This window comes from Salvelinus fontinalis, chromosome 19 (genome assembly GCF_029448725.1).
Source record: "Salvelinus fontinalis isolate EN_2023a chromosome 19, ASM2944872v1, whole genome shotgun sequence".
NCBI lineage: Eukaryota > Metazoa > Chordata > Actinopteri > Salmoniformes > Salmonidae > Salvelinus > Salvelinus fontinalis.
In genome coordinates, this window is record NC_074683.1 from 6,596,410 (window position 1) to 6,617,521 (window position 21,112).

The window sequence follows — 21,112 nt, forward strand, 5'->3', positions numbered from 1 at the left end:
CAGCAAATGTCGGGGAGGGACACAGACACAATGAGACATAGGGGGGAGAGGGAGAGAGAGAGAGAGGGAAGGAGAGAAAGAGAGAGAGAGAGGAAAGGAAGGAAGGAAGGAAAAAATGGAAGGGAAAAAAGAAAGGAAGGAAAAAAGTAGGGAGGAAAACAGTAGACAGAGTGGAGAGAAGAAGGCGAGAAAAGGAATAGGACAATGGAGTATGCAGACAGACAGAAAACAGAGGGTGAAATACAGAAAGAGAAACAAGGCAATAAGACCAGGAAGAGAGAGATGTGGAACATAGAGAAGGGAGAAAACAGCTGCTTAAAACGGGGGAGAGACAACGAGCAGCCAAGTGAGAGCACTCACACACGTGCAACACACACACATACGCAGAGACAGACACACACACACCACAAACCAACATGAAGTCACAGCTGTAGTGCTTAGTTACAGTTTGATCCATCTACGACTCATTTGATTATGGACCAATGAAAGCAAACACACAGTACGAAACCATTTCTGTCCTTTTGAATTTTCCCATATTATGTTCTCTCACTCACTGCAGGTTCAAGAAATACCCTGATGTGCATACATACACACACAAAACACAGGTACACATACTGTACACACACAAAATAAGTGGACGCACACACACACATCAAAACACACAGATTGTGTTGACCCCTTGCCTTGCTAGGCATTCGGATCCTCCATTACATATTTATAGATTTAGCCTCCTGCCTCCACCATAAAAGTATTTCTGTATTGACCAAGAATGATTCATGCACTTCTCAATTATTTACAACCTGACTATGTGCTGCCTGGGCTTGTTCTACAAACACCACAGACTTTATAACTTAACAGCGGCTGGGGATTTCTGCATTGCCCAAGGTTCACTCTTAATATTTTCATTCAAAAAGCAAATTGAACAAATTGGAAAGGGCTCTAGCTAAACACTGCTTTCTCTCTGCCCTACTCTGTCTTTACTAACGGTAGAAAATAAAAAGTGTATCAGAATAAAGAAAAGCACCAGCACATCATTAATACACCTTATGGCATTTCACAGTGTCTTGGATTATCAGGCAAGCAAACAAAACTGAACAAGCAAACGCAGTAATAAAGATGTGTGTCCGTGGCATGCAAACATTAGAACAGTACACTAAGCACATACAGAACGGCTGTACCTTGGACACAGCACACACTCCTATAAGCCATGGAAAGATAACGTACACAACCGTGTTCATCCTATCAACCCCAGTACAAGAGCAACAAGCGTGTGTCCCTGAACATCTTTAGACAGGACATGGACGGTGACAGAGTAACGTGGGGCCACAGGACGGACGTACCAACTGACGGAGTTGGGGACAGTGGGCCGCACGTGGCGGTGTACTGCGCCCCCTTACCTCTCTCGCTCCAGTTGTAGGAGGTGGTGTGGTGCTCGTCGTGGGAGTACATACTGACTCCATGTAACTGCTGAAGCATTGCCCTCCTGGACGCATAGCCACCTATTCCCCCACATCACAACCCCCATCCAAACCCCCAACAACCAAGCCAGCCAGAAAACCAGCCGACAGACGGACAGACGGGACAGACGGCAATACCAGAGATAGACAGACGGGGAGAGAAAAAAAAAAAAACAGCTGGGATGAACATGGTTAGGACAAAAGAAAAAGGGAGAAACAGGTATGTTTTATCCCTCCAGCAGAAAGAAACTCGGCTGCCTAACCCTCCTCCTATATTAAAGTACCAGCTGGAAACTCCAAACTCCTTGGACCATACATGACGAGTGAAACCTGTTTCTGGGACTAATCGATGGGGATATGAAGAGAAATACATCCCTCTAGGCTGCAGTACACTACACTACAACTCTGCCGGCTAGCATTGAGGCTAGAAAATGTCATGGCTTTTGTTGTCGGGCCTGTGTCCAAAGTGGCAGCTCATTTTCTGCTGTGTGTGTCCGGGTTATGTTTGTGCATGACAGAGTCTTCAAGGTGGTAGCTAATGAAAGTCACGCACAGTGGCACTCGGACAAGACACGGGGACCCCCAAGGGGGCCAAGCAGGGATTTAGTAGGAAGAGAGAGGGGAGGAGGAAGAGAGAAGAAGGGGAGGAGGGAGGTGTCACGTTCCTGACCTATTTATGTTAGTTTTGTGTGTTAGTTGGTCAGGACGTGAGGTTGGGTGGGCATTCTATGTTATCTGTTTCTATGTTGTTTTTGGTTTGCCTGGTATGGCTCTTGATTAGAGGCAGGTGGTTTGCGTTTGTCTCTAATTAAGAGTCATATTTAGGTAGGGCATTCTCACTGTTTGTTGGTGGGTGAATGTCTCCTATGTCTGTATGTACGTTCGTACCACATGGGACTGTAGCGTTTGTTTGTTTCGTTTCGATGTCGTCCGTTTCCTGTACGTAAGTTTATGTTTAGTTATGTAAGTTTATGTTCAGGTTTCGTTCAACGTCGTTTTCTTGTTTTGTAGTTTGAAAGTGTTTTGTTTCGTTTCGTGTTGCCATCATATTGTATAATAAAGATGGCTTATTTCCCAAAGCCTGCGTTTTGGTCTTCAGATCCCTCTCTCCTCACCTCATCCGAGGATGAGGAGAGCGTCACTCGTTACAGAACCACCCACCTATCCAGAGCCAAGCAGCGGGGTAAACGGAGTAAGGGACAGCGCAAGAAGGAGGAATGGACTTGGGACGATGTATTGGACGGTAAAGGTTGCTACACATGGGAGGAGATCCTGGCTGGAAGGGATCGCCTCCCATGGGAACAGGTGGAGGCACTGAGGAGAGCAGAGGCTACTGGAGTAAAGAACCGGAGTTATGAGGGGACGCGTCTTGCACGGAAGCCCGAAAAGCCCGTGAGTAATTCCCTAAAATTTCTTGGGGGGGGGCTAAGGGGTTGTGGGCCAAGGGCAGGTAGGAGACCTGCGCCCACTTCCCAGGCTAACCGTGGAGAGCGGGAGTACGGGCAGACACCGTGTTACGCAGTAGAGCGCACGGTGTCTCCTGTACGTGTGCATAGCCCAGTGCGGGTTATTCCACCTCCCCGCACTGGTAGGGCTAGATTGGGCATTGAGCCAGGTGTCATGAGGCCGGCTCAACGCGTCTGGTCTCCAGTGCGTCTCCTCGGGCCGGCATACATGGCACCTGCCTTACGCATGGTTTCCCCGGTTCGCCTGCATAGCCCAGTGCGGGCTATTCCACCTCGCCGCACTGGCAGGGCGACCGGGAGCATTCAACCAGGTAAGGTTGGGCAGGCTCAATGCTCAAGAGAGCCAGTACGCCTGCACGGTCCGGTATTTCCAGCGCCACCTCCCCGCCCCAGCCTAGTACCTACAGTGCCTACATTACGCACTAGGCTACCAGTGCATTTCCAGAGCCCTGTTCCTCCTCCACGCACTCTCCCTGTAGTGCGTGCATCTAGCCCGGTGCCTCCAGTTCCGGCCCCACGCACTAAGCTACCAGTGCGTCTCCAGAGCCCTGTACACACTATATATTCTCCCCCTACTAATCCTGATGTGCTTGTCCTCAGCCCGGCGTCACCAGTGCCGGTACCACGCATCAGGGGTAGAGTAGGCTTTGAGGATACAGTGTGCCCTGTCCCTGCTCCCCGCACTAGTAGGAAGGTGCTTATCATTAGCACGGTGCCTCCAGTTCCGGCACCACGCACCAGGTCTACAGTGCGCCATATCCGGCCAGAGCCATCCGTCTCACCAGCGCCATCTGAGCCATCCGTCTCCCCAGCGCCATCTGAGCCATCCGTCTCCCCAGCGCCATCTGAGCCATCCGTCTCCCCAGCGCCATCTGAGCCATCCGTCTCCCCAGCGCCATCTGAGCCATCCGTCTGCCAGGAGCCTGCAAAGCCGCCCGTCTGCCATGAGCCTGCAAAGCCGCCCGTCTGCCATGAGCCTACAGAGCCGTCAGCCAGACAGGAGCCGCTAGAGCCATCAGCCAGACAGGAGCCGCTAGAGCCGTCAGCCAGACAGGATCTGCCAGAGCCGCCAACCAGACAGGATCTGCCAGAGCCGCCAACCAGACAGGATCTGCCAGAGCCGCCAACCAGACAGGATCTGCCAGAGCCGCCAACCAGACAGGATCTGCCAGAGCCGCCAACCAGACAGGATCTGCCAGAGCCGCCAGCGAGCCATGAGCAGCCAGAGCCGTCAGAGAGCCATGAGCAGCCAGAGCCGTCAGAGAGCCATGAGCAGCCAGAGCCGTCAGAGCGCCATGAGCAGCCAGAGCCGTCAGAGCGCCATGAGCGTCGAGAGCCGTCAGAGCGCCATGAGCGTCGTGAGCCGTCAGCCTGCCATGAGCGTCGAGAGCCGTCAGCCTGCCATGAGCGTCGAGAGCCGTCAGCCTGCCATGAGCGTCGAGAGCCGTCAGCCTGCCATGAGCGTCGTGAGTCGTCAGTCAGCCATGAGCTGCCCTTCAGCCTGAAAAGGCTAGATACCCAGAACTGCCCATCAGTCCAGAGCTGTCTCTCTGTCCGGAGCTGCCTTTCAGTCCGGAGTTGCCCCTCTATCCTGATCTCCCTCTCTATCTTTATCTACATCTATAGTCTTATCTATCCCTCTGTCTTGGTTTATCTCTCTGTCCCGGTATTGTCACTATTAGATTTGTTATTAGGAGGATTTTGTGGGGGAAGTAAGAGGGTGGACATTCTTGAAGGGAGGGGGCTAGGATGGATTATGGTGGGATGGGAACCGCGCCCGGAGCCTGAGCCACCACCGTGGTTAGATGCCCACCCAGACCCTCCCCTAGACTTTGTGCTGGTGCGTCCGGAGTTCGCACCTTGTGGGGGGGGGTACTGTCACGTTCCTGACCTATTTATGTTAGTTTTGTGTGTTAGTTGGTCAGGACGTGAGGTTGGGTGGGCATTCTATGTTATCTGTTTCTATGTTGTTTTTGGTTTGCCTGGTATGGCTCTTGATTAGAGGCAGGTGGTTTGCGTTTGTCTCTAATTAAGAGTCATATTTAGGTAGGGCATTCTCACTTTTGTTTGTGGGTGGTTGTCTCCTGTGTCCGTGTCAATGTTTGCACCATACGGGACTGTATACGGTTTGTTCATTTCATGTAGTCTGTTCATTTCGTTCTTCACGTTGTATGTAAGTTCGTCGTTCAGGACTGTCTACTTTCGTTTTGTTATTTTGTTAGTTTATAGTGAAGTTCGTGTTTTCGTCTTGTCTTTAATAAATCATTATGTCTTCACAATCCGCTGCGCCTTGGTTCCCTCAATACTCCTCCTTTTCGGTTGAAGAGGAGGAGGATTATCGTTACAGGAGGGGAGGAAAGTAGAGAGGAAGGTAAGGAGGGAGGGCAATGCTTCAGCGACTCAAGACACACATAGACAGTTTAGTGGAGAGACGAGGACAGACAGACGCCCTGGAGCTACATCTGACACCTCGGTCAATAACTTCATCACTACTAGAATGAAACCCATAGGCTTCAGCAAGTTAATACCCCACATACCACCCAGGTAGTGAAGGACCATAAGCGCCCACTTTGGCCTCATGGGAGGAATGACGAAAATCTGGTGTTTCTATGTCAAACAGTTTTGTTATACTTCAGTCTTCTGTGATGTATATAAACTCCAAATTAGATACATTTCAACTATATCTCTGACATGGTACAGGTGTCTTTTTTTAAGCCCATAACCATGTGTGTGAGGTGTATACTTTTGTTTCAAATGAGATTTGTTTAAGACTACCAAGAAACACTCTGTGTGACCCTGATTTAGCCCACTGCAGTAAAAGGTTGCAGCGATCGATGTCTTTGTCCAGTCACAGTCATTGTTTGCTCCTAACAATGTCAAAGCTGTAACTATGTTCACAGGCCATAATTGCCTCGTGTTGCATACTTTAATATTTCATTCTCTGTCAGACAGGGAGGCATGGCGGTGTTGTTTATGTTGTGCCTGTCCCCTTTCTCTGGTGTGTGTGTCGTCTGGTGTATGTGTGTGTGTGTGTGGCGTGTCACCTGGTGTGTGTGTGGCGTGTCGCCTGGTGTGTGGGCCTCATTACAGGAACTCAGCCCTTCACACCGCTCATTGACCTTTCATTATTCCAGTGACCCTGCTGTTTCATCGCTGTGGTAACCCAGCCAGCGCTAGCGACACACTGAATGGGTAGGGGGTCGCACTGCCTGATGGGAGCACCAGCATAACACACGCCATAGACTGGCTACGTCCTAAATGGCACCCTATTCCCTACATAGTGCACTATTTCTGACCAGAGCCCTATGGGTCCTGTTTAAAAGTAGCGCACTATAAAGGCAATAGGTGCCATTTAGGACATAGCTATAGTCTCCATGGTGAGAGGAAAAGATATTTAAACATAGTTAGCGAACCGCCCAGGGCATATATAGCACAAAATATCCTAGTCTCCAATGTGCTCTGACATTTTGAGGAAACCATTTTAAGATCCACCTGTTGAGCTGTTGGCTAGTTTTGATACGGTTACACAGTTTGAGTTCAAATGAGGTGATCTGTCCTTTTACAAATGATTTGTATTTTTCCGGTGTGTCACCGTAACCTCTCACTACCTTACTGTGTTAAAAGCTTTAAAGGAATAAGTATTAGGCCTATTTGCGCGGTCAATGACTCCTCATTGTTATCTAGGCGAATCCCAATTTCGCACTCTGGCGACTTCAACACGTTGACAACGCTGATCTAGGTTAACTAAAGGCTTTCACACATCCTGCTGTCATTTAATTCCATTATGAACAGAAGTCAAGGTTCTGAATTACAGCGAAATTGAACAAACTACATTTTGGCACTAATATTCTGTTCTAAAGGGCTTTTATTAACACTAACTCAAGAGCTCTGGGAATACATGTAAACTAGGCATTTATAGCATGTCAGTATCAATCTGATCAGTAACAAAGGCGACCGCGGCCTTCATTAAAACATGGAGCGTATGCTAATGTGGAACACAGCAGACTACAGCCTGCCTCCCAGCTCTATGGGTTCTGCCTTAATGGAGGATTTGTTCACGAAATGGAAATACAAATCACACAGTTTTTGTGAAAGTGTGCATGCTGGTGTGTGTGTTTCGAAATCTTCAGGAATAGAGATTCTTATGTTAACATTACCATGGATAAATTTGTAGTTTTCTTTCTCTCCCTGTCCATTTCTATCCCTGATAATCACCCACTGTCTTTGCAATTCGGGAGCAGCTGTTACTTTTGACAAGTTAAAATGTTTTGTTCTCCGTACAGCCTCGGCTAATCAAACACAACTCAGCGTGAGGACTGAACACCCTGCGGTGGCCCGTGGCTGGTCCAGGGTCCAGGGTCCTCTTGGAACACAACTAGCTCAGTCTGCCTTCCGTCCCTCCCTACCTGCCTGACCATCTGTCTGATCTGACGCTCCAGCTGGGTGATAGAGCCCTCTGACGCCGGCGCAGGTCGGCTGACTGTGACGTTTTGGAAGCAGTCCCCATCCTCTCTGTACCGAGGAGAGATTAGCTGGAAGGACCGCTGGTGTCTGTCTGCTAATCCGTCCGGATCGGAATGAACCAGAGTGGAGGACCAGCCAGGCCACGGTAGTGCTAGTGTGACCTGGATAGGAAGAGCTTTGGCCAGGCTTACAGTACTCAGAGAACCCCTCGGTCTGTGCACTGACAGGACAGCACACAACAGCAGATCAATACCAGGGCAAACTTTTGGCATCCTGAGAATGACTCAGAAAGGTCAGAGAGTGGATTACACTAACTCTCTGATAGAAAAGTACAAGTATTGTGTAAAACATCTATAAGTAATGTTAATAATAATGTATAGTTTTAGTATGAAGCTCTTGAAATAATATCTGGATGTTCAAATCCATAGTGGTAATCTGGATGTTCAGATCCATGGTGGTAATCTGGATGTTCAGATCCATGGTGGTAATCTGCATGTTCAGCTCCATGGGGGTAATCTGGATGTTCAGCTCCATAGTGGTAATCTGGATGTTCAGCTCCATGGTGGTAATCTGGATGTTCAGCTCCATGGGGGTAATCTGGATGTTCAGCTCCATGGGGGTAATCTGGATATTCAGATCCATAGTGGTAATCTGGATATTCAGATCCATAGTGGTAATCTGGATATTCAGATCCATAGTGGTAATCTGGATATTCAGATCCATAGTGGTAATCTGGATATTCAGATCCATGGGGGTAATCTGGATGTTCAGCTCCATGGTGGTAATCTGGATGTTCAGATCCATAGTGGTAATCTGGATATTCAGATCCATAGTGGTAATCTGGATATTCAGATCCATAGTGGTAATCTGGATTTTCAGATCCATAGTGGTAATCTGGATATTCAGATCCATGGGGGTAATCTGGATGTTCAGCTCCATGGTGGTAATCTGGATGTTCAGATCCATAGTGGTAATCTGGATATTCAGATCCATAATGGTAATCTGGATATTCAGATCCATAGTGGTAATCTGGATTTTCAGATCCATAGTGGTAATCTGGATATTCAGATCCATAGTGGTAATCTGGATATTCAGATCCATAATGGTAATCTGGATATTCAGATCCATAGTGGTAATCTGGATATTCAGATCCATAGTGGTAATCTGGATATTCAGATCCATAGTGGAAAGGTATTGCATAAAAGCTGCACAGCACTTTTAACAATATTAGCTGAGTTTAGCTGCCGCTGTGACTATACAATCTAGTAAATATCCCTCTATCCTCAGTAAGGAGGAGGACTGTGTTCATAAACCATGCAACGTTACGTTAGACGACTTGTCTCTGTGTTAAGAGCCTATTATCGCCTATGTGAATGCATATTGAACTTGCATTTAGTTAAGGTGCACACAGCCCCACCTCCTGAATATACCCAGTAGAACATTTCCTTTGTGGATGTTACATTCTACTCAGGATTAACAGGCCTGGGCAGCTGACCTCAACACTCAATACATTTTACCGTCATTTTGTCCATTTTGAGAAAATGACCGCATCCCGACAGACTGGTTCTATTAATGGGCCAGGAGCTGAGTGACAGTACGCTGCTATAATAAGACAAGGTCTGCGTCCCAAATGGCAACCTATTCCCCATCTAGTGCACTACCTTTGACCAGAGACCTACGGGCCTGAGTCAAAAGTAGCGCACTATGTAGGGAATAGGAAGCTAGTTGAGACACAACCAGGGGGGCGAGGTCATGTAGCTGCCTGAGAAAGGGGATGCCTAGTCAGTTGTTCAACTGAATGTATTCCACTGAAATATGTCTTCCGCATTTAACCCAACCCCTCTGAATCAGAGAGGTGCAGGGGGCTGCCTTAATCGACATCCACGTCTTCGGTGACCGGGGAACAGTGGGTTAACTGCCTTGCTCAGGGGCAGAACGACATATTTTGACCTTGTAAACTCGGGGATTCGATCCAGCAACCTTTCAGTTACTGGCCCAACACTCCTACCCACCAGGCTATAAAAACGTAAGTGTGGAAAACAATGAATGGATGTCCATCGTTTGATGTTGTCTCGAGCTGTCCCTATAGCGTTCTGACTGTGACTAAAGAAGGCTGACTGACAGGGGGTAATGATTGCACGTAATGGCATGTTGCTACCCATCCTGACAGCAGCCATTTTCTCTCACAGCGTTTCGCAGGGGAGAGGTAAACATGTTGGCTCAACAAGAAACAGAGAAAAGTAGATGTGAGTAACCGCTTGACAGTGTCAGATGAGAGGATTTCCTCTGTTTGATGTTATTTGTGACAGGACGCCTCAAGACACATTCGAGCACAACAATGAAACATACCTACGCTCTGTAACACGGGACACACATATAACGATAACCTTCCTATTGAGGTAGTAACCAGAGATCACAAAAGCAATGGTTGAGAAAACACTGGACAAACAACCAGCAGGATTCAGACACATTCAGCCAAGTAGCAACATCTGGGAAAGTATTGCAGTCAGATAAGCACCTAGAGGGAGTTAGACAGGTGTGTATTTATATATATATACAGTATATATATATATATATACACACACACACACACACACACACACACACACACACACACACACACACACACACACACACACACATATATATATATTCATATACACACACACACAGTACAGTATTGAACGGAAACACCTACTGGCGCCACACATACAGCACATAGATACACACACACAAACACGCCACACCCTGTCACCATTGATACACTAACACAGGGACGGTATGGGTGGTACAAAGTGAGGGTGTGGGCTGTAGTGTTGTGGTGTAGTCACATTGTGGGGGTGTGGTGGAAAGTGAAGGGCTGTGAATGACAAGTGAGGTCACAGCGGAAGGGCCGCTGGAGTATGTGCGGGCAAATGTGTGTGAAAATCCCCAACAAGTTGTCTTCAGCAAAACCTTTTGCTGAACTTTGACTTTATAGCTGTTCTCTTACAGTTTTACACGTGACAAAACATGTTTTGACGTGGTCAACTGTAATCATCTACCCTATCAATATAACACTCATCACAGAAAATGCTGAGGAGAAAAGTCCCACAGTATCCACCCTGCTGTCACTATATGGTGACTAACCAGGAGGGACATAATACTGTAACATTCAATGTCAGTTATACTTCAGTAATACAGCATTCACCATTTTTTCTTCAGGATAGAAAAGTCAGAGAAGGCACAATCAAAATGAATGAGAAAACACCAGATATCCCACCAACCACAACCCAACCAACCAACCTCTTACCCCCTACCTGTTGATGACTGGTAGACATGCACTTAGGAGGGGAGGATGAGGAGGTTAGGAAGAGGGTTTAAGGGGAAGGGGACAAGCACACACCTTCTGTGTGGGAGGAAACAGGCAAAGAGATCTCCATGCAAGCGGCGGACTGGGCCTTGCGGAAGGGCGGTCGGCCAGGCCCTCTCCGGGTGAGCCGCGGGCCCTCGGGAACCCCTGTGATGCGAGGCTTGCCCACGGAGCAGGGCTGGGAGGTGGGACTAGTGCAATGTCCATTGACATGATCTGCAACAACGGCAAAGCATTAGCAAACGACTTAAGGAAAACAGGGCAGAGAGGGGAAAAAGTCTGTGGTAAAGAGAAAATGACAGAGATAATGAATTAGAGTTAGAACGAGAGATATAGTTAGAGAGATAGAGAGTTACAGAGATAGAGTTACCTGACCACTGTGACTGACCCAAACTTAAGGAAAGCTTTGACTATGTCAAGACTCAGTGAGCATAGCCTTGCTATTGAGAAAGGCCGCCGTAGGCAGACATGGCTCTCAAGAGAAGACAGACTATGTGCACACTGCCCACAAAATGAGGTGGAAACTGAGCTGCACTTCCTAACCTCCTGCCCAATGTATGACCATATTAGAGACACATATTTCCCTCAGATTACATAGATCCACAAAGAATTTGAAAACAAACCCAATTTTGATAAACACCCATATCTACTGGGTGAAATTCCACAGTGTGCCATCACAGCAGCAAGATTTGTGACCTGTTGCCACAAGAAAAGGGCAACCAGTGAAGAACAAACACCATTGTAAATACAACCCATATTTATGCTTATTTATTTTCCCTTGTGTACTTTAACCATTTGTACATCGTTGCAACACTGTATATATTATGACATTTGTAATGTCTTTTTTCTTTTGAAACTTCTGTATGTGTAATGTTTACTGTTAATTTTTATTGTTTATTTCACTTTTGTATATTATCTACCTCACTTGCTTTGGCAATGTTAACACATGTTTCCCCTGCCAATAAAGCCCCTTGAATTGAATTGAAATGTAGTTAGAGAGAGAGAGCGTTAAAGAGAGCTATAGTTAGATTTAGATGGCGATAGAGAGTTAAGAGAGATAATTACAGAGTTAGTGATAGAAAGAGAGTGGGAAAGCAGTCAAAATATAGGGAGAAGCTTTTTACTCAATCCATGCCAAGAAAATAAAAAAGATACCAAATAATATTGATTAAAATAAATAAATAGATTCACAGGTGATGGTAAAGTACATTCGGTCGGACCAGGCATTTTACAGGATCAGAGTCTTTCATCATCCCTTTGTTTTTGTCCTCAAGTGGCATTGAGAGAGTTTCACACTCAGTACTAAACTTTATTTTACTTTTGAGAGGTGCCAACGAAATTCAGGTAATACATTTTTGACCAGTAAGGTCCTCACCAGACTAGCATCAGAAGCGGTGCAGGACTTCAAACATTTAAGAAATCAGAGACCCTTGGGTGGATTACAGAGTGTATCAATATTTGAATACAGTTGGTTGATACTGTAGGTATACAGCGTAGGTCCATGAAACAGCATACTGGACTATCTGATGCCTCTGAGACAAGGTATGGTGTATGGTGCCTGCTCTGAATTGTGTATATTCATATTGATACGTGTGTGTGCCCACACTTGCTTGTGTGTGTGCGTGGATGCGCATGTGCGCGCGTGTGTGTGTGCCTGCTCTCTCCAATGGTATTTTCGAGCCAAAGACTTTATGTTAATGAGAAACAATTTTGGGGGGGATTCGATGGGCTTGGCTCCTATTCCACAGCTCGTCAGCCTGTGGCTTCGTCAGCCAAACAGAGAAAGCTCTGCGCCGCCAAGAGACTAACAATTAAGCAGCTGACGACGTCTGTGCCAGATGCAGACCACGTCTTCACTGTCAAGTAAACAAAACTTTGGCATTTTATTGACTGACAGCTCCCAGTGAGGTAGCACTACACCAGTGCTACACTTCAGAGCAGAAATCAGTGTGTGTAACAGGGAGGCTTGTTGGGAGCAATCCTTGCTGAGTGAGAACTGCATTCAGAAAGTTGCCATTAGCCTGGGTGCCAGTCTGCTCCTGCTCTCTTGCCAACTCCTTCTAGAAATTGTCATGCAAAAACATGTTCGTTTTGACAGTGGAGTAGGCAAACGCACAAACAGATCTGGGACCAGGCTAAGTTGGCCTCGTGTTAACTACTGAATATGCCAGACAGGAATCTCTAGTGGGTTGTCTGTTTAGCTATGGTGATTTGAAGGAACACACACTCCTAACACCAAATCCCTTGTTAGGCCCATTGATGCAAATCTGGTTCATTTTCTAAGTGAGGATGAAAGACTCTGTGGTGCCACCCAGTCGGCGTGCGCCTCCAGTCCAGTTTCACAGCAGGCTGTAGCAGGGCAATAACAGGCTTGGAAACTGGGGATAGCTCTAGTGCACCAGCCAATGAATGTGCTACATGACTACACCATTGTGTGTCTGGCTAGCACTTATCATCATGGTTGGGTCTGCCAATCAGTGGTTTGTCCTGGCACAGTCTAAAGGAAACTGGTCCACATCAGAAAAAAATGGCAGTCTACCCAGCCCACCTACACACACTCACTCTCTTTTTCTCTCTTTCTCTCTCTCTAACACACACAGACACAGACACATACAGTACACACACGTTCGTACACACACGCAGGTTCAAGTAATTTAATCACATGAAACAGTCCCACTTTGTAGCAGCTGTATCCTTGACTAATGACAGACAGCTGCTCATATTATATTTGAACTAATTACATAGGTGCATTAGAATATGAATAGCCTAAACAGGGTACTGATCACAGTTGACATATATTTTTCCCCACTGCATTAATGTGCAATTTAATTTTGACTGCTTGGAATACTGCTTGAACCTTATTATTCTCTTCCAATTGTTGTTCAACGTTTAAAAGGAGATACATTTTCCAATGAGGTAGGTATATTTTTGCTACAACTATCATCCTTTTCAGTTTTATTTCCTTTTAAATGATTGCTGGTTTACCCAACACGGTCTCACTCTAAAACTACAGCTACACATTTCAAACCTGTTGAAGAAAATAGTTATCATTTCACAGATGTCATACTGTAGATATTGGCACATTAGTGTACTGTATATGAACTGAAGAGGCATATAGTAGAGGGATATCGTAGGACAGGACAGAGCAGAAGCATGAGTGACATAACCTGTGGCTGCGAGAGGCGTAGGAGCTCAAGAGATGTACTGAGAAAGAGCGTGTCGCTAAAGTCTACAGGAAATGCAGAATGGTCCAGTAATAATGGAGAAAGTCCCGTTTGAGAGACAGAAATGGTCCAATCACGATGGAGCAAGGCTGTTTAGAGTTAGAGAATGGTCCAATCACAGTATAGAGCAAGGCTGTTTGGAGATAGAAAATGATCCAATCACGATGGAGCGAGGCTGTATAGAGACAGAGAATGGTCCAATCTCAATAGAGCGAGAGTACATTTAGAAATGCATCTCCCAAAACGATATGGGCATGAGGTAAGAACCACCTTTGGAAACACTTGCAAAATGTACGATAAACAAAAAGCTTACGACGGGTAAAAACAAAACATAGAAAGTCAAAGGAGAAGAAGAGAACAGGCCATTCAGTCTCATCATGAGCTGGTCGAGTAGAAGAAGTGAGTGATAAGAAAATACTGCTGGTTGCGTGAAGAAGAAGCTACTTGATGTGAACAACATAAACAAAACAAATATAAATGTATATCTGCGAATAACAGGACAAAAGAGGAAGTAAATTAATCAAATGAAAAGAGGGTAAAACTGCTGGCTTTCGCCTACCGTACCAAGATCAGTCTTAAGATCTGTTGGCAGACTTAACTTTCTGCCGGGTCCCTTTACTGTAACAAAAGACATAGGAAAGAAAGGAGCAGTTAATGTTTCCAAACCAAAATGGAAGCAAAAGTAAAAGCCAAACGATGCAGAAAACAAAAGATCAAACAAAACAAAAACTGACCAACATAATTTAAAACGTGCAAAAGTGTGCAGATGTCGCACATGGCAGGCAGATGCAGAGGCCATTCCCATCATGCTCCATGGTTTTCCCAGGCCAGTGCTCCCAGTCAGAGAGTGTAGACACGGGAACCGTGAAACCCGTTTTCGGGCAAGACTCCTTCCCAGTGTGTCTTCCAAGTCTTCCATTCTCTGGCCACTCAAACGCAACTGATTTAAGTCGATGTATTTTCTGATTGTTTGTTTAATGTATTTCTGTATGTTAGGGTTGTCAGAGTACGCTAAGGCCTGGGGGGTTTGGCATAAGAAACATAAATAAACTGGGAACTCAAAAACACAAAACAGATTGGAAAGAAACAAACAAGTTCAACATTTTGCAAGCATTTTGCAGTATATACAGAACTGCAAAGGTACATGTTGAGAGAGACGGTCATTAATTCTTCCTCAGTCGATCCAAAGGACATACCATGAGGACACTGGTTTTGGTTGGTTAGATAATTATTCTGGTGTATGGGAAATGTGGGATGTTGTAAGGATGGCAAATCAAGAAACCACACTCATTGTCCTCTAACCAATCTTTGTAAAGTAATGTTTGGGGCACGCTAGCAGATATTGGAAAGTGCAGTTGTTTGATTGCACCATCTGTAAGTGAAATCCAGAACATTTTAGCTTTGAAATTGAACAAACTCTTATGGGCCCCAAAAGAACACTCTGTTTTACAGATAATAATTCAAGAGGCCAAAAGTCTGAATTCCACCATCTTTCATTGACTTTGAGTAGGGTAAAAGGGGTATGCTGAGGTAGAATTGAAGTTGGAATCATTTTATGATAAATTGCCTTGTTGGGAGCACAGAAATTGAAAGGGATTTTGATGTAAATGAAATGTTCTCCTTGTGCGGTGCTTGTGACGAAATTGCTGTGGTATAGTGCCGTGGCATCATTTCATTCCGAAATCAATAAAGTGTGTGCGTGTGTGTGGCCAGATGTTGCGGCCATGATGCGTAGCAGCAGAACTGTGTAGGAACAGAGGAATATAATTATGGAACGACAGTGCTCTAGCAATAGCACTGTCATTCACTATTCACAGGTGGAATTCTACAAGCCATTTAACAGCTCATTTGCACCATTTTAGGACTCTTGTGAGAATATCTTTGTTGGATAAAAGGATGTTTGAACTGAGTAAAAGTGGGACTGTGCATTGTGCCAGCGATGCCTTTTAACAAATGATAGTATTTACATATTTGGGGAAATAATTATGCTACATATCAACCTGTTGCCCTACGAAAGGCCAGTTTGTCTTTATCAGTTATGGAAAAATAGAAAAGTATATTGTCTTGTTTATATGCCCTGATAACATCCAAATGCCATTTTATGGTAAATATTTAGGGAGTATTAATTGCTAGTGACATGGAGCCTATTGCAACCATCAATGGCCACCAGATTATCATCAGTTGATCTCTTGTTAAACCATCAATACGGGTTAAATTCACCAGCACAGCTGATCTCAATTGCAACCATTATTGGACACTTCTACCGCTCCCTAAAAGCTGATGTCGGTGTTACCTTAGTCCTGCTTGCTACCAAAGTCTCTGAAGATACAGTATGTTCACCCTGTGATGGGTATTATCAACGGGAACAATTTAGTCCTACGTTTTGAGCAGATTAAGTGCAATTTATCGATTTGACAATCATTCCATACAACTGAAATAAAGTATTTTCTCATTTACCACGACAAATCTACTGTGGCAATTTACCCGTGTAAATGGAAAACTAATGTTGGTGTAGCTTACTCTTAATACTTTATTTGATTCCAATTTATGTTATCCATTAAATACAGCTGTCTTTAAAATAAAAATGTCTGGTACGTTCATTTCTTATCAAAATCGGGGGTAAACTATTCCTGGTCTGTCCATATTTGAAATGTGTAACTAAAAGTTAATCAGCCTGTCGGTTTCCGATGCTCCTGATAGGTCGATATTTCATTGGGGGCGGGAATAGAGAACCTAGACACAGCTGTCTGGTATCATCATGGAGTACATGCAGTTAGACACATCACAGAGTATTAGATGTTGTTATTATGTTAAAGAGGAGGTTGTGGGTGAGAAAAACCAAATAGACAAAGTTAGTGTTACAAATGAATGAGAGTCAGAGTGCCTCCCAACAGGAAGGGTACAGATGCATGGCCTTCCTCACAAGAACATGACAACAACAACAACAACAACATCAACAACAACATGGATGAATCACAGAGGAGCTGAAGAATTAGGGAGGAGTGTCTGACCTTGACTGACTCCTCCCGCTTTTCTCCCCAGCCTTCCTCAGTAGCACGGCTGATGAAGGATGCAAGGCCACAAGACCAGACCAGACCCAGCACAAAACACACATCGCCCCCTACAGCTGGGGCTGAGACAATGCAACAACGCCTATAAGCTGTAAATCTTCTGCTCACAGATGCATGGATCACAATGTTGAAAGTTGGAACAGACAAGCATAGGAACACACTCCATATGCTACCATGCAACGCCCCACACCCACAAACCCACCCACAAACCATCCTCCCTCCACCCTCCACCCCTCAGCCCACCCACCCTCCCACGCACACTCCCCCAGCGATGGGACGTGAGAGGGACAGGTTTCCCTGGGCCGTGGTCCCTCCTCTTACCATTGTCCAGTAAGTAAAAGACTGGACTGCAGTGGCTGGCTCTCAGACTGGCCACAGGCTCAGGCATGGAGCGAGGGTCATAGTGAAGGGAGCTTGGGTAGGGAACTGGAATAGGAGATGCAATAGAACACACACTTTTCAGGAGGGAGAAAACAAAACAACATGGGTGATTTGAGATAAAGACAAGCAGGTACATAATATCAGTTGATTCTGAAGATACCAATACAAACGTGTGTGATAAGGTCAAGGTAAGACTACCATGCAAACACAACCACGCCAACCAAAACAATGACTAATACTGCTACTACAACGACTACTATGTCTACAACTACTATCACGACTCACCATCACAAATCACTGCAACTCAATGAAATGTTGTCATTGATGATACAGGTAAAGTAACACCTGTTGTTAACATTTACGCTAGGACTTCCCCACAGCCGCTTGTCCAGTCCAGTCCACACCCCGGTCAAAACAACACAGCACCCTTCCAACAGAATTCAGGATGAGAGAGTGTTCTCGAGGTATCGATTCCAGACTTGGCTAACAACATGTGCTTCCTTATTGTACTGTGAAATTTGCTCTCTAGCACCTCTCAAACTCAATGTCAAATTCTCGGTAGATTCCTTGTGACATAACACAGACTAAATGAGGTTTCAAACTTGGTGTGCAGGTGTGTGGTGAACAGTAAGTACGTTTAATCCCAGCCACTCTGCTCATTATAGGAGATAAGAACTGCCACATCCAGCCCAGGCAGGTTGCTTCAGCTCCCCGCTCTCCTTTAAGCTCCCCTTCAAACAGCCAGCCTGCGAGCTCAGGGACAGCTCCATCACCTCTCCTCTCTTCTCCTGGAGCCTTTCTTTGCCTCTAAATTTATCCTGCTTGGTCAGAGCCACTCTCTGGCATTTCCGCTTATTTTGCCCAACCTCACGATTCGCGTCTCACCCCAGACTACAGGACCTATGCTACCATCAGCCACAGTAGCCGCCATCGTGAGCAGATACCCAGACACAACAAGAGACAGTAACAAAGTAAACAAACAACAACGGAAAGGAGGATATGGCTTCAAAGACGAACATGGGGCCAATTACGGGGCCTAACGGGGGGAAAAAGGAGGATGTTTCCCGGTGTGGAGAGGTGAGACGGAAGTAGGAAGGAGGGAGTGAGAAAGAGGAGAGTTGAGACGGGGGATGGTGGATAGTTAATAGGCTGCCTGCCGGGTCTGGGTTTGGCCAGTGGTGGTCACAGCAGGACTGGGGTGTCAGGGCAGGGGGACAGCCAGAGCCAGCCAGGTTCAGGTCACTAATCGCCTCAGAGCTGCTTGGGAGAATAACGACGACAGAAACTCGCCATGAGCCCTCTGTCTCAGGATGGAGACTCTGCCTTTCTCTGCCTGTCATCTGTCCATCTCTTCCTTCCTACCTCTGATATCCCCTATGTTTCCCACCGCTTTTTCTCCAGCCATACCTGTGCCATTCTTTACAGATGTCTTCATCATTCCTTTTCTCTGCACCTTTGTAAATACCACACAGTCACACCATAACAGACATAACGGGTCACATCCTCATCTCTCTTCCTACCCGATCTCCATCTGTCTCGCTTTTCTCATCTCTGCAATCAATAAAAGGGATGGGACCAGATAATAGATAGGCTACCCTGACATATTCCACATAGCTATGCACTTTGGTATTCATTCCTTCTAACGGCATACCACCAACACTGTATCCTCAGGAGACTTGTGGATACATGGCAGGGTCAGCCAGGTCTAAGATCCTATAGACCCAAGAGAAACTGCAGTCAGGGCGAGAGAGATAGCGAGAGAGATGGAAAGATAGAGAGCGAAAGAGAGAGAGGGCGGGACAGAAAGGGATCGGGAGAAGGAGCGAGGGGGAGAGAAAGAGAGAGAGAGAAAGATGGAAAGAGAGAGCGCGAGAGAGAGAAAGAGAGGGAGAGAGAGAGGGAGGGAGAGAGAGAAAGAGAGGGAGAGAGAGAGTGAGGGAGGGAGAGAGAGAGGGAGAGAGAGAGAGGGAGAGAGAAAGAGAGGGAGGGAGAGAGAGAGCACGGGAGAGAGAGAAAGAGAGATTGAGAGCGCGAGAGAGTGAAAGGGAGGGAGAGAGAGAAAGAGGAGAGAGAGAGGGAGGGAGAGAGAGAAAGAGAGAGAGAGGGAGAGAGAGAGAGCGCAAGAGAGAGAAAGAGAGAGAGAGTGAAAGAGAGCCTTGTGCAAGGCCTTACATTTACTGGTCCTACTTCCTCCGAAACAGAAGCCATGTTCATTCATAATGCAGACACTTTTGGCAAATTGATTTCCAAAAGCATACAGCTCCAAACAGGGAAAACATTTTTTTTTATGGACGCATTAAATATTCACAACAACATGCTCCGGAGTTTAGATTCGCCTCTGGAAATAAGTGTGTAAATAACGGGCAGAAAACATGACTTCAGGAAAAACAAATGAGGCCTCATCAATCCCTATCGGGGGAAAAGTCGGTGGGAAAAGTTTTTCTTCAGAATGGCTGTGCTTTCACAAACATCCCTCACTCCTTTCCTTCACACCCACCCCCCCAACACCACCTCCCTCCCTCCTCCTCCATCATTCTCTTTTTCCTTCGAATTCTTTCCATTTCCCAAACGCCACACAAAGCATTTCAAGTTATTCACGCTCCACTGACAGGTTTGAGAGTTCAAGTGGATTCTTGCTTCCTGCAAAATAAGATGCTGGTTAAATAGCTGTCTGCTTGAGTACATGCCAACTGACACTTTTTTCTCCGTCCCTTGTCGTCGCGTCAGCACTAAGTGACCCGCGCAGACAGAGTAACGTGTGGCGCTCCTAAGAGGAACACATCAAACACAGTGACATCACCATAACAGACATAACGGGTCATTGTTGACACCATCAATCAGCCCCCTTCCATACATTCCGTTATAGATTTAATGTCTGGGGCCTGGTGAGAACATTATTTTTACGTTATGATGGCTCTGTCTGGCAAAGTGATGATTCAAATACTAAGCAAATATTTACACAGAAGAAGAACATTCGTCTAAACTTAAGTTGCTGAGAATCTGCTATCTTAGGCTATGTAAAAAAAATATAAAAATTTAACGCAATCACACTCAGACGCGTGTACGTACACATACTCCCAGTGATATAAAGATGGCCTTACATCAAGTATAAAGCAAAGCTGTATGGAAACCAAAGCCTAGAGAACACAGCAGGTCTAACAGCATGGCTGGCATTGTATTCCCATCACACACACATTAGTCTAACAGCAGTACTACTCTCTCCCCCTCTCCCCCTCTCTCCCTCTCTCCCTCTCTCCCTCTCTCTCTCTCTCTCTCTCTCTCTCTCTCTCTCTCTCTCTCTCTCTCTCTCTCTCCCTCTCCCTCTCCCCCTCCCCCTCCCCCTCCCTCCCTCCCTCCCTCCCTCCCTCTCTCCATCTCCATCTCCTCTCTCTCTATCTCCTCTCTCCCTAACCAGCAGCTGCAGGCAACCGCTCGATGTTTGCTATCCTCCTTTTTCAGTGTGAAAAAGACTAATATTAAACATTTAGCCCCAGCTCCTTCTCAATGCTCATTCTCAGGCACAGCTGGTTTGGTCTGAGCAGAGAGAGGAGAAAGGGAGGGGAGAGGAGGGGAGTGATAGAGAGGAGGAGAAGGGCAGTGGGAAAATGTAACTCTGTCAAACACACACACACACACACACACACACACACACACACACACACACACACACACACACACACACACACACACACACACA

The 21,112-nt window shown here is 46.0% G+C and overlaps 1 protein-coding gene across 16 annotated transcripts in view; it reads right to left on the reverse strand.

The window, feature by feature from the left end:
- stxbp5l (syntaxin binding protein 5L) overlaps nucleotides 1-21,112 on the reverse strand; it is a 241,215-nt gene that overhangs the window by 15,604 nt on the left and 204,499 nt on the right. For 5 of the 16 annotated variants that reach the window (XM_055870514.1, XM_055870513.1, XM_055870516.1 and 2 more), the window contains 4 exons: nucleotides 17,356-17,460; nucleotides 14,528-14,581; nucleotides 10,773-10,955; nucleotides 1,398-1,499 (listed from right to left, as the gene is read on the reverse strand). The exons of 4 other annotated variants lie outside the window; for them this stretch is intronic. In XM_055870514.1, coding sequence (XP_055726489.1) covers nucleotides 1,398-1,499; nucleotides 10,773-10,955; nucleotides 14,528-14,581; nucleotides 17,356-17,460 — 444 coding nt within the window. The remainder of the gene's footprint in view (nucleotides 1-1,397; nucleotides 1,500-10,772; nucleotides 10,956-14,527; nucleotides 14,582-17,355; nucleotides 17,461-21,112) is intronic. 7 more of the 16 variants (XM_055870523.1, XM_055870521.1, XM_055870522.1 and 4 more) reach the window with 4 other exon arrangements.